This window comes from Brachyistius frenatus, unplaced genomic scaffold (genome assembly GCF_029030835.1).
Source record: "Brachyistius frenatus isolate BFR_SWC_R1_liver_20210118 unplaced genomic scaffold, ASM2903083v1 Contig_32, whole genome shotgun sequence".
Lineage (NCBI taxonomy): Eukaryota > Metazoa > Chordata > Actinopteri > Embiotocidae > Brachyistius > Brachyistius frenatus.
In genome coordinates, this window is record NW_027210631.1 from 2,561,248 (window position 1) to 2,579,035 (window position 17,788).

General features: G+C 42.0%; 1 protein-coding gene across 3 annotated transcripts in view; it reads right to left on the reverse strand.

Moving 5' to 3' along the window:
- Nucleotides 1-15,732, reverse strand: part of rerg (RAS-like, estrogen-regulated, growth inhibitor) — a 42,279-nt gene extending 26,547 nt beyond the window's left edge. The window contains exons 1-3 of one of the 3 annotated variants that reach the window (XM_069700108.1): nucleotides 15,538-15,732; nucleotides 15,410-15,453; nucleotides 6,539-6,686 (exon numbers count right to left, since the gene is read on the reverse strand). In XM_069700108.1, the coding sequence (XP_069556209.1) occupies nucleotides 6,539-6,599 (61 nt within the window). In that variant the 5' untranslated portion in view covers nucleotides 6,600-6,686; nucleotides 15,410-15,453; nucleotides 15,538-15,732. Of the gene's footprint in view, nucleotides 1-6,538; nucleotides 6,687-15,409 lie in introns of all 3 variants that reach the window. The other 2 variants (XM_069700109.1, XM_069700107.1) reach the window with 2 other exon arrangements.
- Nucleotides 15,733-17,788: the final 2,056 nt, after the last annotated feature.

Below are 17,788 nucleotides of genomic sequence, written 5' to 3' on the forward strand. Positions count from 1 at the left end.
AAATGTTATGTATAAAGGATATTGTTTTATATATTCTAAAATACATTTTCTTATTATTACTTTTTAAACATCCTGCAGCAGCTTCCTTTTTTTTTTTACCTCCAACATATTCATGTATGCACTTGGCCGTGGGAGCAGATTTACAAGAGCCTACTTAACTTTTCCGTGACGCTGTAACGAGATGCCACGAGCTTTGAAACTCAACATGAACTGAACAAATAAGCGCATTTAAAAAAGAATATCAAGTCTTGGAAGTTTGTAAAGTCTTAAAGACTTAAAGTACTTAAAGTACTCAAGAACATAAAAGTCACCTCACGTTCTGTGCAGCACATCACTCGCGCTGAAACCCTCTCGGGAGCCTTTTCAGATCACTTATCTGAAAGAGTGAAGTCAACCTCCAACGCGCTGATTACAGCTCTTGTGCGGCAGCATAATGCGTTCGATGAGTCACGCCTCACGACGGCTCACCGAAGGATGCAATCAGGAGGTCGAAGGGCAGAGATGACTTGGCTCTCTCTGCTGTCAGAGGCTGAAGATGTGGCGGGAAGCCCGAGCAGCAGGATGAGCAGCTCTCTGCGTGCTCCTGCATCCTGTGTATGTTCGACTGTGCAGAGCGACAAGCTCCACGCAGTCACGCTGATGGATGTCAAAACCAACAAAGGCTTATTTTATCACTCTCCAGGAGTTTCATTTCCCCCAGTAAACATCACAGGTAGTTGATTTTAGAAGCAGCGTGATTCCTGCAGCCGGGATTTATACTGCGGCATCTTTCAGCATGACGCCCGTTTCAAAATTGTAAAATGGTCGTGATGTAATATTTTTTTTTAATTACCGGATTATTGCCATTTTTAAGAATTTAAGATATTAAATGTTCTCTAATTTTTCCACCTGTGATAGAGTCCAACACAGTAGCCGTCTGTCCTGTCGTGCGTTTGTTTCTGTGGCTCTCTCTCTTGTCTGCCCTCTGAGGGACTGTTTACATCAGGCGGATACACGCTTGCTTCCTGGCGTTGGAGGTGGTAAACGGTAGTATTTCTGAGGCAGACACATGTTGGCTCGCTTCTGTTATTGTTCTGCTGTCTAGCCGTCTGACAGGCCGAGAGAAGGAGGGGAAGGCGGCGTGTTTGAGTGAAGCGACTGGACGAGGTTTTTTACATCCGGCACTTCGCACTCTATAAAGTTAATTTCCCAAAAGAACTTGCAGCCATCTTCTAAAGCGCGCTGCTCGCTGGATGTGAAAGGAAATATGCTGCCAAGTTTTAGTCATATCATTGATGAAAGTCTTGTAACTAACATTTAGGGAAGTTTTATGAGTAATTACTGACTGAATTACTACTGACAAAAGTGCAAAAGTAAAAGTAAAAAAATATTTTTGATTAAACAATCTCAAAGATTTTCCTTTAAATAAATGTCACTATCGCTTGCCGAATAAGGTATGATGGAGCCTGTGACCTGCTTCATGAAATTTGCATTTGCAGTATTACGAACTGTTACGAAAGTTTTTATGCAACCAGCGGACAACGAACAACAATTAGAAATCATTTTGAACGGAACACGTAGCTAACAGTTTAATGTGCCCAAGTATGATACAGTCCCGGCCTCTCTGGTTCTACCAGACCGCACACAGTGTGTTTTTACCTTTTCCTTTTTTTTGACGGTTGCAAAAGACTGTATTCAGAGTGAATCTAGACAGAAAAACCAAAATAAAAACTTTAAAGATGCTAAAACACTTAGCTGAGCCAAAGGTAACAACAGCATGTGATAAGTGTCAGTCGGTGTGTTACTCCTCACGCTATCTTTCTCTCTACACAGAGTCCTTTGGTTATGTTGAAACAAAACTTCTGTTTGATGGGGCTAAATGATGTTCGGTCCACACTCATCACTTCAAGGGCAGCTTTAGTGGCGGTACCTCTGGCTTATCTGTGAGGCTTCCTCGATGTTTATATGAACATGCAGACTGTAATAATCTGTCAATGTAAACAGCAGAGAGCCTGTGATTCATTCCTGTAAACCTTCACACACTCAAAGCTGGTGAAAACAGCAGAGAGATCAGATATTGATTCAGGGGCTCTGCAGAGCTGCACAAAATCATCTGCTGTCTTGTTTATTGTCATAAATTTCGATGAGATTAAAACGGTTCTCTATCGTCTGTATAGTTCTCTTTACTCAGGGAACCAAGGTTACAACATAACCATAAGCTCTTAATCGTCTCAAGACTATCTATCCAGTCTGTTAAATATTTAATATGTACGAGTTGAAGAGAAATACTCTTCACTCAGAAAACCGAGGTTACAACGTAACCATACAATATTGTCGCAGGCGAAACTAGTGAAAAAGCTTGCAGGGGAGTATTTCATTGTGTGTGTTTGTGCAGCAGGGATTAAGTTGGAGGTAGAGCATTTTTCATAGATTTATCTTCCTCGCTCGTTTCCCTACTTTGAGTCAATAAACCAAAAGGCTAGGAATCGCCAGAACTCGTCACACTCGAGTTGATACGCTCTGCTCTTTATTAGTGTAATATCACTCTACAGGAGTCCAGGTCAGACCATCTCAAAGAGCCCAGAAACCCCCGGCAACACTGAGACACCCAGCGGGTCTACTGCTGCTCATTAGAAATGACCACCACAAATAGTCTCAAGTCCAACTAAAACAGGAGCCGCTGGCGCCACGCAAGTACTGCAGTCCGAACTGAAGATGGAAACAGTGGTGCATGGGGAACGTGAATTTTGTCCAAGTCTTAAAAGTCTGAAGTGCTTACCATGTAGGCTTTTAGAAGGAACATTTAATACTCTTGGTCTGATTTCTGTGGGTTGTTGAAGGCTGATAGGGAAATTGATTGTTTCGTAATGAACCTGGAAAAAATGTGGCCGCATCATCGCTTGGTGTTTTGTAGTTTTTCTTGTCGGCGTGGATTTTCGCATCTGGACTGTCATTAAAGTTGAGAACGCATGAGATTCGGTCAATAAAACAGCACAAAGCTGCTCCTTTACACAAACAAACAAACACACACACACACACACACACACACACACACACACACACACACACACACACACACACACACACACACACACACACAAATGCTGTTTAACTTTTATTTTTTTTAAATTGTAGCTGATGATAGTCATGTAAGGGACATTCAGTAATGTGCAGTTCTCAGACTGCAACTAACAGCAATATTTACAGCACTGTCACTCAGGCCCTCAGTCCATCAGTCTGGTCCAGACTGAGCTATTTATACAGCATTCATGTTTGCCAGATGATTAATTCTAATAACTCTGGTGATCCTCAAACCTTTTTCTTTGTAGCGCAACAATGAATTTGACTTTTCCGAACCAATATTGGTTGGAATTGGTACCAATTGACACAGAAAAACTGGTGCAAAAAAAAAAGTTACCAATTATTTTAGTTTGAATACCTAACTAATTAATGATACTCTCCATCAGCCTCAGCTGTACTTAGTAGTAGTTAATAGGCAGATGTTAGCATGCTAACATGCTAAACTAAAAATATGAACAAATAACAATTATTATACAGGCTAAACTTTAGCATGTTATCATTGCCACTGAGAGCAAGCCGGTGTATTGATGTCAGCCATTATACTTAAAGTTATAAAATAACAAAAATAAATTGTGAAAAATTCCCCTCACAATTTCCCGTGGCTTTTTCTGTCTTGTTTTGTTCAACCAAAACAACTTCATTTTAAACAACAATAATAATTTTAAAAAAACACAATCCTCTATAGTTTGTGAAGATGGAAGCAAAAGAAAAAAATGCATGATTTAGATATGATATACGACTTTTAATCCAATATCAAAATAATATAAATATCTGAACCCCTCCTGACAAGCATTTACCTGCATTACAGCACATGGACTGAATTAATTGTCTTGCCCAGCGAGCCTTCAGCTGTGTTGGTAGATGAGAGGTTGAACTATCCAGTGTTCCAGCTAAAAAGGCAGTACGGGTAACAAAGATTTATATACTACAAAAGAGGGCTCGCTCCCAACAGCATGTAAAAGCTGGATAACATCATTGCTTTGTTTTCCCTCCCTGTTATATTGTGCATGAAGTGGAAGTGTAATTTACTGCCTGAATCCAGATGTTTTCCGACTGAGGAGAAAACGTATTCATTAGCATCTGTTGGGTTCCATTAAAGGGCTTTGTTTAGATGCGAGCTGATCATTGTTGGAGGGATCACCAGGGCTACATGTAGCCTCAGATGTGGCAACAATGCCCACTATCCTGCTGTGTGCTTAAAAACAGAGCAAAGAGAGGCCCGCTGGTGACGGAGGAGGGTCGGGCGACTGCAGTGTCCACATGTCCATGTGAGAGGGACGGAAGTTGGTATCGAAGAGAGTTTTCCACTGAGCAAGTAATGAGTTTATCACCAGAACTGGAACACAAGTGGGCTGAAAACTAGAATATCGACATACTTGTTTGGCTTGACGGTTGGCAGTTAATTTTCACTGTTCCTCTTCCACCCTGTGCCTTCAGCCCACACAACACCTCGGGAGACAAAGACACCGACTAACTGTCTGTCTGGCAGTCTCTGCAAACCAAAAACGTTAAATGTGGTTGTTTTCTCCCGGCAGTCGTGACTGTCAGTCGTTGCTGTTCAAGGCTGAAACATTGTTGTTGGTTGGGCTGCTGTAAAGTTTTGTACAGACGTGCATGGTCCCCAGAGGATGAAGTCCTGGCTTTTTCTCAGTCACCATGCACCATGAGCTTCACAGTGAGTGAAATGTCTTGATAACCATTTGATGGATTGCTATAAAACTTGGTAAAGACATTCACGACCTCTTTCGGATGAACTGTAATCTATTTGCACTGTCACCTGTCCAGGGTGTACCCACCTTTGCTCAAAGCCAGCTGGGATAGGCTACGGTACCCATGTGACCCTGTTCAGGATGAAGTGGATATGATGGATATGATGGATGGATGGATAACATTGGCACTGGTTCTCTCCTTACAGTTCACTTAGCACCACCAACAGGTCAAAGTTTGATTTATCTCCAAATATCTAACACCATCAGCCTCGACTGTGGCTTGTTTTTAGTGCTAATTAGCAAATGCGATCATACCAACACACTAAACAAAAAGGAGCAACGTGGTGAACACCAGCATGTTAGGAATGACATTTTGAGCATATTAGCAGGCTGATGTTAGCATTTAGCTAAAAGTCCTGCTGTGTTACCATGGCTTCAGACTTGTAGTTTTTTTCTAGTGTTTCGACTTCAGAGGTATTTTCATGATGCCACAGATGTTTTACTGAAATAGGAAATATTTGCTCAGGGTGAAAGCCAGATCCACGAATTGCACAGCTGTTCTTCTTCACTGGACATACTGTACGTCCACAGACCACCAGTGAAACACTTTATTACTCGGGGCAGAAAATAGACAACTGTGAGGTCACCAAAAGCTTTGGACTGCTGGATGACAACAAAAAGTGATGATGTGAAGAAGACAGGGCTATTTTTCCCAGAGGCCTGGCTTTATATCTGCAGACTAAGAAGACATCTCGCTATCTACGTTTTCCGGGAAAAACCAAAAAGGTGAACAAGTTTTGCAGGTTTTTGAGTTCACTAGTAATCATTGAGGTGCTATTTTTAAAGAAAACTAGCTGCGTCGGCAGTTATGTCTGAAGCTGGGACAAAAGCCTGATCAATCATCTCCATGGCGACCGCCACAGAGCAGAAAAACACAGTCAAAACTGGAAGAGAAAGCATAAATGACAGCAGAGGTGAAGGATCAGGCAGCTCGTCGAGGTGATTAACAGGTTTTAGGGGGATGAACTTGACTAAATGAGGAAGAGACGGGCAGCTCTAACAACACTCTTCTTAGTTCATGGAGAAGTTACTGATTGAAGCCTCCACATTTACGGAATAAGATTCCAGACTTTCACGTCATCTTCGCTGTCATGTTTTGCAGCCGCGCTGCGTTCAGCTGAAGGTTGTGAACTCCTCAGTCATTATACTTCTGAGTGCAGAACTCGAGTTGACCTCCTCTGACATTTTAATGGGCCTCCTCTGACATGGAAGAGATCCCGAGGCATGTTTTCGAACATCTGATTGCTACATAGAAGCAATCTGTCTTGATTTGCAGCCGACAGGAAACACATGGTCTGTGTTATTGTGGGGAAACGTGCAGTGTGCCAGCTGAGGCCGAGCTGCTGCACCGAAAGGAGGAAGGCCGAAACCAAACGATAATGACTCGACGGACTTATCTGTGGGAGTGAAGGTATTTAAACCAGACCAAAAACAACCACCTGCTGTCATGTCGACTATGCAAACGAACTGAGCATGAAGATAATTGATGGCTGACGGGATGATGGCGGAAAACACTGGAAAGCACAGCTCATGGTACAGTGGAAACATACAGTAAAGGAGGCCGAAAGAGATGAAACACGGTAAATACCCAACAACAAATCCTCCGTTAGTTGGGTTTAAATCATTTTTAACACCAAAATATGTCAATTCACAATCGAAACCAAACTTTGTAAGAGCCTCCACGTAAACAGACAAACACTGCAGCTTACCTGACTTGCCCACTGCCGCTCTGCCGAAGACGGCCAGCTTCACCTCCGGACTTTTGGCCATGACAGCAACCAGCGAAGCTCGGCGAGCCAATCAGTGTGCTCCGAGGTCAGCCGACCATCCTCTCGTCGACACGGGAGGAATCAGCGTCTGAGGAGACGAGTGGACACACAGAAATGCAGCTTCAGTTTTCAATGCTGCAGTTTCAACAACTCGGTTGTTCAATCCTGCGTGTTGTCGACAGCAAAGTTTCCTTTTTTCAGGTAATATTTCTTGAAGGTCCTCCAGCTTTCAGCTCAACAAAGGACGGATTTCTTTCACCACCTTTTGTGATTCATACAGAAATTTCTCCGTGGCCTTCAGGAAACAAGCAGAAGTGTCAGACTGATTGAGTGCTTTGAAAAGGGCAGGAAACGTACAGAGAAATATTTTGGATTTGGTCCTGCATTTCACAGTATTCAGAGTTTTTAAATCGGATATCTGGTGAGACATTACCACACTGGCGAGAAGGATACATACTGGGCATGCTTTACGGACCAAGTGACAAACAACAGTGACGTCAATTTATGAACTATTGTTCAAAAGCCTTCAGTTCGGCACTTCAGCCGTCGCCATCTTGTTATTTTGGACCAGAAGTGATCATATTTGGACAAGCTGGGGACGAGGAATAGGAGTGAATAGGAGTCTGTGGAGCCAGAGGCTTTTTTGGAGCCAACCCCTAGTGGCCCTGTGTGGTATTGCATCTGACGGCACTTGTCAAATTGGGAAGCTATGTCCACTTTCATATACAGTCTTTGCTGTGGAGAGAACTAGTGCACCAGAGATTTCCACCCGTTAATCCAGCTAACTTTTAGTTTATCCCCAAATTAATTTAAACAGGGATCACAAAAATTCAAATATGCATCTCTTCTAGATTTTCCTAATGTTGTCGGTCTGAATGGATCAAATTGTGATCGTGAAATAAGTCATTTGGTGGATGGGGTGGTTTTGGTGCCTTTTTATTTCATTCATCCAACGTTCAGCCACAATTTATCCTCCACTTTACAGCCAAAACAGTAGTGATGGAGAAGGCTACAGCGGTGCTTATCACATGAGCATGTGTTGCAAGTGTTTTTGTTGTTACCTTCACTGGCAGAAAGGGAAGACAAAAGTATCACACTGAAGGTTTAACCGTGACCATGAAATTTCCAACTACGTGCTCTGAGTGTCGTAAAACAGCCACAAAAGACTGCATCACACTAGAGCTGTATGAGCCGATGTTACAGATATATTCAGTGGGAACATTCTTCAAATCATCATAATGTTTAGATAACATACTGTTGGTTAATTGGATCATTAGTGGTGTATAAATGTGATTTCTGGGACACAGAATTGAATGGATAACGTAACAGGACTGTCTTCCTAACTAAGAGATGATTGTTCTGTTTTTCATGAGGCCGGGCACAAATTCAGGACACGAGCAATTTTTGCAATTTGGTCCTGAAAGGAACCCCGGCGATCGTGGCACGACACGGCTCAGTCTGAAAAAAAGAGGCTGGAGGACAGTGAGTGCATTGTTCATCGGTGAGAGACAGTATCTGAGAGAAGACTGGCCACGCAAATAAATGCCCGTCGCACGAATGTGACTATATATAACTCAAATATGAATATGCAGAATTTAAAATATGCTTTTGTAGGAAAGTGATTCAACTCTGGACAAAGGTTTCTGTTAAATTCCAGAACAAGATTAACTCAATCTTAATCAAAATGGAGATAATAATAATAGAAAGTGCTGTTTAAATTAAACAAAATCTTAATTTAAATCTCACAGAATGTGTTTTTATACAGGAGTTTGATCTGAAAAGTGAACAGCAATTTGATAAATTCATGACTTTTGTCTTATCTAAAATTAACACCACTTTTAGTATAATCAGGCATATTGTGTTATTTACTTTGTTGACTATGTTTATTGACTTAGTGATAAAAAAGTAACTTTTTAAAGGTATAGATTCCAGTCGAGTGTGTATAAAATCACTAAGAATTCCTTTTATTATTTTTCATAAAAGCGGCCATTCTGTTAGGCACAGAATTGATCGCTTGTATTTAACACTGTAGATGAAACACCCCATCTGTCCATCCGCAGGAGAGAGCAGATACAAAGACCACAAATCAATAAGGTTTCAGTTTCTAACACCACACGAAGCAGTGGTGTTAGAAACTATGTAGGGCGGAGACAACGGTGTCAGTCTGGTTTTCGGATTCATTGACGTCCCCTAACTGGGATTTTTTCATGCAGGTGCCTTAAAAATGTGAAAGGAAGATAAAGACGGAGAGAGCAGGAAAGTGTAAAGTAAAGCGAAATCGTCCATTCAGAAAGAAAATACAACTGCAGCCTGATTAAACAACCAATATCCAGTGTGTTTATTAAGAAAACAACCCACTGTGAAGTTATCTCGGCAGGTAATTGACTCCAAACTTCTGGCCTTGACTCACTGTTTTTCTGCTGGCTTCTGCTTCTATTTTTTTTATCAGAAAACAAACAGACACAGATGACAATATAATGAAAATCTGTACTTTGATGACTCCAGAGGATTCCTGGGACACACTGGCTCGAGAACGATTCATTTCCAATTAACAGCAATGCTGACTGAGATAATACAGCAACAAACACTGAGAGGGGAGTGTGTTATTAAAGAGGTCGCAGATTAGAAGCCCTGCGGTTTTTATAGCTGCATTTTCCTCAATGGTTGTACAGTGCTGCAGTGTCACAACAATAAATTACACTTTTATATGGTTCAAACAGGAATAATTAGGCAAGATTCCTCCAAGTTAATGCAGTTAAGTTCCAAAAAAAAAAACCTTTGTAAATTAAATAATGATAATCTCACAAACTTCTCTCTTAGTTGTACAATAAATATCATGAAAACCATTAACTGTCAGTTGTGTTTCACTTGCAGCTCAGTTGAGCAAATCAGTGAACTGGAGTTAGTCATTCTTTTGCCAAGAATCCTTTTGAAGTGAAAATTGTTTCTTAATCTTACTGTGAGACCATAAAATAAGCAAATAATCAGATTGTTTAAGCAGCAAGATAATATCTAACTCGAAACCTGACACTAACTCCTTACACACTATAATGAAACATCAAATTAATAATTGTAATTGGCAGAAAATTTCCCTCAAACATTGTGCTAATCAAGACAAGTGATTTATAGCCTGCTGTAGTGTGTCAGCCATGTTTGTGAGAAGATCAATCAGCGGTCGCCGATGTGTACATTTAATCACACGAGAAAATCACTTCACTCATCTCTCTCTTTATTGGCTGAAATGAGATACAGCAAGAAAATGAGAGGAAAGTGAAAACAGATCACAAGTTCAGTTCACTCAGTTCTGCCCAGCAAAATAAAAAGCTGAAAAATGTGTTTGGGTGTGTGTCAGTGCCAGAAGCATGTTAGAGCAACATCATACTGGTTGAAGTTATGAAATGGCAAACTTCCAGCTCTCTGCTCCTTCACACACACACACACACACACACACACACACACACACACACACACACACACACACACACACACACACACACACACACACACACACACACACACACACACACACACACACACACACTCAGAGCTTAAGCTAACCTTTTCCCTTTTGTACCAACACACACATGCCCATATATGGCGTGGCTGTGTGCCGCTCAGTGTGGCTCAAATGGAGGTCGATCATCCGTCTCTGTCTCTCGCTCAGCAGGGGTCATCATGGCAGCCGCCAGCGTCTTTAAATATTTGTTTTTGTCATTATTAATGTCGACTCCACCAACCAGACGTCACAGACCAAACACTGTCGTGATGTTGTAATAATAACCGTGGCAACAGTAACGTTTTGTTCTGTGCTACTTGTTTGGGAATTTGTGGAGCAAAGATGAACTTTCTGGTGGAGCCGCGAGAAGGAAGTTTGAAGTGTGCCGTTACACCATCCATATCATCCTTTATGAGGTGGTGACCTGTTTGGTCCGCAGTGATCCGGGACTGAAGAGTTAGAAAGAGTAACTGCGACGGTTCAAGAGCTGACCTGACTCTGCCCACAGCAAAGTGCAACCAGTCGCTCCAAAGCTCATAAGTGAGCACATATTATCTTGATAATTTGAATTTGTACAGAACTTAAATGTACAAAAACTATTTGTGGTTTGGCAGTAAACGGGCTGATAGACCTCCTGCTAAGCAAAGGGTGTCGTTCTTACCCTTTGATTCTTTTATAGATTGAACAAATGAGATAAATCCCCGCTGCAGCCCACCATGATGACACCCACTGATTGTGAACAGCCATTTTGAACGGAGTCTGGCATTTCAGCTGTCGCCATCTCGGTTTTGTGGAGCCATAAGTGACCATATTTGGACGAGCTGGGCAAAATCTGACCCCAAATTATTTATGAAAAAATGTTTCGTGAGAGAAGTTGAATGGGAGTCAATGGAACCAGAGGTTTTTTTGGAGCCAGCCCCTATCGGCACTCGGTGGTATTGCACTTTAAGGCACTTCCACATTGGCTTCACATTTCTGACCTGGAAGATACATCCATGTTTGTCTCCAGTCTTTGGATATCTTGTACTTGTAGAGCTTTACGCCTGCGACACACTGCCTGCATGACGTGTGTGACGGCTACCTCGCTGTACTGCTGCGGCACATGCAACTCAGGCAGTGTGTTCGCGCTCTCACTTCCTCTCGCTAAGCTGATTTTGTTACCGTTACAAAGGCAGGCTAGCTATTTTCCTCCGTTTCCAGTCTTTATGCTAAGCTACGATAACTGGCTGCTCCATACTTCGCGTATAGACATGAGAGTGATATCAATTCTGAACTAACTCTAACACCATGTCTACACAGAAACCGTTCAGACACTTTTATAAGTCGTCCATCTCCTGCATGTCTAAAGGAACAATAGGCCTCTGTGTTAATCAAACAGCTGTTAGCAGCTCACATGTCACCCAAATCAAATTATTAAGCTTCAAGTCTAATTCTTTCCATGTTATACATGTAATAGCAGTCGCCGTGTGAAATGCTGCTCTCAGTAGTGTGGACACATTACGGAGCACTGGCTTCTCTTTTGGTGTAAACACGACGTACTTGGCGAGAAAGCAAGCAAATATATTTCCCAACATACTGACCCACTCCTTTTTTTTAAAAAACACACACACACACCGTCCAATAATCCTCTATGTTAGTGTTGGTGCCCAGATCACACCTGCAGCATAAAAGTTTCAGCAGTGGAGCTCTGCAGATGCACCTCACAGACACCACACACCGGTCGAACGGCAAAATCATAACTTTACTCAAACACTTTATTCACCTCATCCGAACCGTTACTGTACGAGTTTGCTGACATGAGTGAAAACCACCTTCTGCTTTCTAGGAACTGAAAAGATGTTTCCATGTTTAGTAGCACAGACAACCACAAATGTCGCCCATAAAAGAACGGCCTGTATGAGGGAGAGTCTTCAGGAGAACGTAAACACACGGAGGACTGTGTGGCTCTTTACTGCTACAACTGAGAGTGTGTTTGTTTGCCTCGTTTCTCACATTTATAATCTTGTTTCCTCTCTATCGGTTTTACACACACACACACACACACACACACACACACACACACACACACACACACACACACACACACACACACACACACACACACACACACACACACACACACACACACACACACACCACCCACTGCAGTGATCCCTCGCTCTCCCACGCAGCAGCAGGGAATCTCCAGTGAGAGGAAGAAGAGGGACTCAGCAGTGTAACGACACGGTCTCTCTCTCTCTCTCACACACACACACACACACACACACACACACACACACACACACACACACACACACACACACACACACACACACACACACACACGTCTCAGTTATGTAATGAGGACAGCGTCAGTGAGGCTAAAGCGTCTGCTAACCTCGGCACATGTCAAGCTCCCTGCTTGAAGACACGGATCAAAGTTGTTCAATCTGCACACTGCCAAGATGACACCACATGAATCCAGTGTTTCAGCCGGGATCAGAGGCCCGAATGAAGCACCAACACGATGTCAGCCAGAGACAAAGTCAATCAAGGTCCAGGACAGATACTACAAACAGACACCAGTAGCATTTCAAGGAGCAAACCAACATTCAGGGAAACACTGGCGGCCTTGTTTTCCACCTTTCCGTGTCTGACGAGATGATCTTTATCAACTTTATCTGGTCTGCGTCCAGTTCACAGATAAACAGGCCGAGACAAGTTTAGCTGAACTTAGCCGAAAAACCGGGAATCAGGAGGTTTGTAGCCCTGTGGCATCAGCAGACGTGTTCCTCGTCAGGCTAACGTGTCCAACACAGTCTCTGAAGAGTCTCTTGTTTTGATTTATTTCTGTGTTTTTATGATGAAGCAGGATATTGCAGTTGTTGGACAACAAATAACTGCTCCTAAAACCTCAATAAATTAATATTAATCTTCTCAGCTAGTGTGGTGAAAAAAGCATATTTGGATCTAATATATTTTAATAAATAAGTCTTTATTGTGGGCTCCTTTAAAAAAAACTAAAATAAAAAAAAAACTAATCAAAGCAACACTTTCATGTTCTGGACGTGATCTCTCTCTCCTCTCGGTACATTAAAAGAATAGTTTAGCATTTTGGAGAAGATTTTATTTGCTGATCGATTTAAACCCTGATTTGAACCTCATGTCTTTGGTTTAGCTTGACGAGCTTCACATAAACACTTGAAACGTGAGGAAACAGCTGCCTGGCTCCGTGCAAAGGTAAGAAAATTCAACTTCGAGGCTCCTCTAAGCCTCGCTAATATACTTGTTTACGTCTTGTTTGTTTAATCTATATGAATTAAAACAGAATTTCTGGTTTTACAGGGAGCTATTTGATGGATTGGACTTCCTGGAGTCTCAGTTGGTTTCCAGTCAACCCGTCGGTGACAGGATCTCCCCCGCATCAGCTCCTCCCAGCTTCACGTGGTTACAATCTTTTCATCAAACTCTCAACAGCTGAAGAAATGAATGCGTTTCCCAGTTTTGCCAAATTTTGCCACTTTAAATTTTGTTATTGAGAAAATCAACAAAGGAGGCAAAATAAATACAGACAGTAAATACTAACTACACCGCTAAAGGACAGTTTCATGATTACTAATAATAACTAAATTACTAAAAGACAGCATACAAACTGAATATACTGTCTTTTTTTTTTTGTCTCATTAGGTTTTTTTTCGCCATAAATTGATGTATAATTGTCTCCACGCCCACCGTAGTCAACGTGTTTCTTTGACTATAACTATTTTGTTGTACTTTTGGGGAGGAAAAACTTCATCTTGACATGACCGGACCCGATGCCCTCCGTCCTGGATCTTTTTTTAACCCGAGGACCTCTGCTCCACAGGGACTCCGTCCAAACTGTCAAACTGAGCACGTGTATACTCTTTTTCACTGTGTGCCCAGCTGAGAAATGAATCTGGGTGGTGGTGCCGTGGTTGAGCGAGATTACAGACCTCGGAGCTCCAAACCATGGGAGGAGACCCGCTGCACCGCAGGCTATAGAAAGACGGCAAACCGCAGACCTGTCATCAAAATACATACAGCGAGATGGTGCTCTACTTCTGCAGGGAAACCAGGGGGGGGGGGGAAAGATTTCTACAGAGTCCTGCTTTAACGGAGCGGTTGCATTATGTTGTAGTCAGCTAAAAGTGAAACAATGTTTTCAGTCAATTTAAATGCTGAATCTCAGAAATTACTCAAACAAATTGTGATTTAAAGGGTTGTTCAATGAAAACGGTGTTTCCACGGTTTAAGACGACTTTCTCCCAGTTACAGTTACATTTGATGTTTTCATTCAGTGATTGCAGGTCTCTTTTCAGACGACCCTCATCCTGATAGACTTCAACAAGTATATAAATTAGAATTTGATACCGGTCATCCATTTAACTTTACTCACATTGATGCCACAAATTAATGACTTAAAGGTTCCCAGTTTATTCCTTGTAAACAAACAAACTCATGAAAACAACAACAGTAGCTACTGGCACTCAAAAGCTGCTCAGGGTACCTTTAAAATACCACAAATTTAATTATTCATCATGAACAGCCTTTTATTATTGTAAATACTACATTATGGATGTATTACTATTATATAGGCTATGCATTCATCTGCAGGGTCAAAGTGGAGATTTTTGTAAATTGAAATCTTATCATGGCTTCATTCCCTCCTGCTGCTGATTTCTCTGTCAACACATCCACAGTAGAATCAGATCATCGGTGTTTTCCTCCTGAGAACCCCGCAGTGTCCCCTCATCTCCGCGTTTGGCAGACATCCGTGTAAGGTGTGCCGACAGACTGACCCTAAATCCCATTGAGATGTTGCGCTGTTACGCAACACTCAGAGCTGCTCATGAATGCCAACTACGTCCTGGAAGCCAAGAGGGGAAGGTGATGGACCATCCAGCAGCAAAGTAAGATGAGACTGCATATTCATAGAGATTGAACTCGTGGATGGTACTGCAGATCACTCTTATTCTCTACACGTGAATTTGTTCAGATTTAATTTCCCAAATGTCTGAATGGGAAGATTCATCCAACTTCTAAAATATTTACAGAATTCCGAAAAGACGTTATTAATACTCCATGCAGCCTAATATCATTGAACTCATTTCAGAAACACGTGCAGGTTATATTATATATATATTTTTAATTGCCAGGAGAACCTCATCTCAAAGGAAACAGAGAATGTCATGACCTTCCTTAAAATGTCGCACCTCCTGCCTGACCGCAGGTTTGATGGTTTGCACACCTCAGTGTTGCAGCTCCGGCTGCTGAAGGGACGCAGCTGCCATGAAATCACTGGCAGGACGACTCACCTCAGACCGCTCAATGCAAGCGACGATCCTCCCGTGATGAATCTCTGACAGTGGAGAGGAATTTATTTACAACAACAACAACAACAAAAAAGTTGTCAGGTCCGCTGATCGAAAACGACGCGTCTGACCTTCTGATGCGGACGCGGCTGCGCTGGATGTTCGGATCAGATATTGTCAGCTGGACGGACGGCTGGATGAATGGACAGATCCTGTGTGGGCAGACCGAGCAGCAACTCGGACTGGGATGAATGAATCCCGAAACCCAGAGGGTCAGTGGAAATATACGGAACGGAGCTGCAGGAGTTCCCGACACTCTGCTGCCTCTGACCGGGAGGTTGCTGCTGCTGCATGCCGCTGCAGGGGCGCACGGAAGGAGGCGGCGCCCTCTAGTGGCAGGAAGTGATAACAGGCTTAGAACGGAAAATTCATCCATTGGAAAATGGAATTATGTCCAAAAGTTGTATTTAAGCAACCAGGCGATTTAACTAAGTGAGATCTGTCTGTCTGTCAGTGAAGAGAAGAGATGAGATGAGAATTTCAAATGGCAACTTAAACTGAGTGATGTGAGTGCAACGCCATTGCGCAAAGACAGCCACAGCAGAGACACAGCATTGTGATTATTAGCGGAGACAAAAGTTGGGGAATTGGTTTTTAATGAGCGAATTAACTCACAACATTGACATTTTTATGTTATTATTTGTTTCAGGAACATTATTGCACAGAACATCAACATCCGTCACTAAAATGGACGATGTTATAGAGCTCCCCCTAAAGAAGGCTTTCAGGGGAGCTCGTGTCCTTTTCATGGGAGCTGGGCTCCCTTCGCTCCCCCGTTATTTGAACCATGTCTTGTCTCATATCTCATACTGAGACAATGTCCCACATTTTAATTGGCCCAAGCCAACACTGCAGGACGGACACTTTTCTAAAAGCTGGAAATCCAGCGACACAAAGACATTTGAACTGAAACCCAAGAATGATTGACAGCAAGATAAAGTAACATCAGATGAAATATCCTGTGTTTTGCACACTGTGTAGCATACCAACCATGCCTACTTTAAGCTCACTTTACTTGACAAGGTAGTTCATAAAGTTGCATTTAGACAAAATGTAGCTATTTATTGAGTCCTTCACATGCTAAAGGCCCAACCTGTGACCTGCATAGTCGATTATATGTGTTTATTTCCCAAATTGGATTAACGCATCACTTTAGATTACCTTTCAACATTGCTAACATTTCCCACATTGTCCCACACAAGCATACCCTTTGCCTCACATTTGGTTTGTTGGAATCTGGTCCCCCTGGTTGTACATAATTAGAATGATCGGACTATAAAAAGTTAACTTAGACATCATTATTTGTTTAAAAAAAAATAACTGCCAGGTCACTATTTAATGCAGTGATGCCAAAAACTTCTGCAAAATCTGACATGACAAAATACATACAGCGAGATGGTGCTCTACTTCTGCAGGGAAACCGGGGGGTGGGGGGGGGTATTTCTACAGAGTCCTGCTCTAACGGTCCAGTTGCATTATGTTGTAGTCAACTAAAAGTGAAACAATGTTTTCAGTCAATTTAAATGCTGAATCACAGAAATTACTCAAACAAATTGTGATTTAAAGGGTTGTTAAATGAAAACGCTGTTTCTATGTTTTAAGACGACTTTCCTCCAGTTACAGTTACATTTGATGTTTTCACTCATCTGCTGTACTTACTCAAGAGGTCTGGAATGCTTTTACTTTTTATGTATGTTGCGTATCACTAAAGAATCCCACCATACATGATACACAGCAGAGTAAATACTTCCGTGTTTGACCTGCAAGGTGGAGATGGCTGCACATGCTGAATTTACCACAGACTGCTGCTCAAAGTGAGTTTCGACATCCAACCACATACTTATCAGGAAGTAGTCATTTTACATCTGAAGTCCACAGTGGCAGGAAATCAGCAGTTTATCATACATGCTTAGAAGAATAAGCATCACATGCACAGTACATTTGATTTAAGTTGCATATGCATGCTGTCTCTGAGATGAGCAGGGTTTTTGTATTCATATTTTCAGATTGCCATAGGAGCAATATACGAGTTCACAGAGGAGAGGATTTTGTAGTAATAATAAGTTATGTATTTATTTGTATTGTTGTTTTCTGTTGGTTATAATAGTCATTTATTACTGTGCAGTCACAGTGACTTTTAGTTTGTTCCCTGATGTCACTATAGTCCAGTTCCTCTTTACCTTGCACCAAAGAAATCTATCAAAACGTCCCTTTTGACTCCGCTTTTCATATTTACCAACAGTCTCGTACTAAAGATGCCTTTGTTTTACGTTTTTGCTCTGCGCTTTTACGCGCGCCTCCAGAGACAGTGTGTCAGCGAGC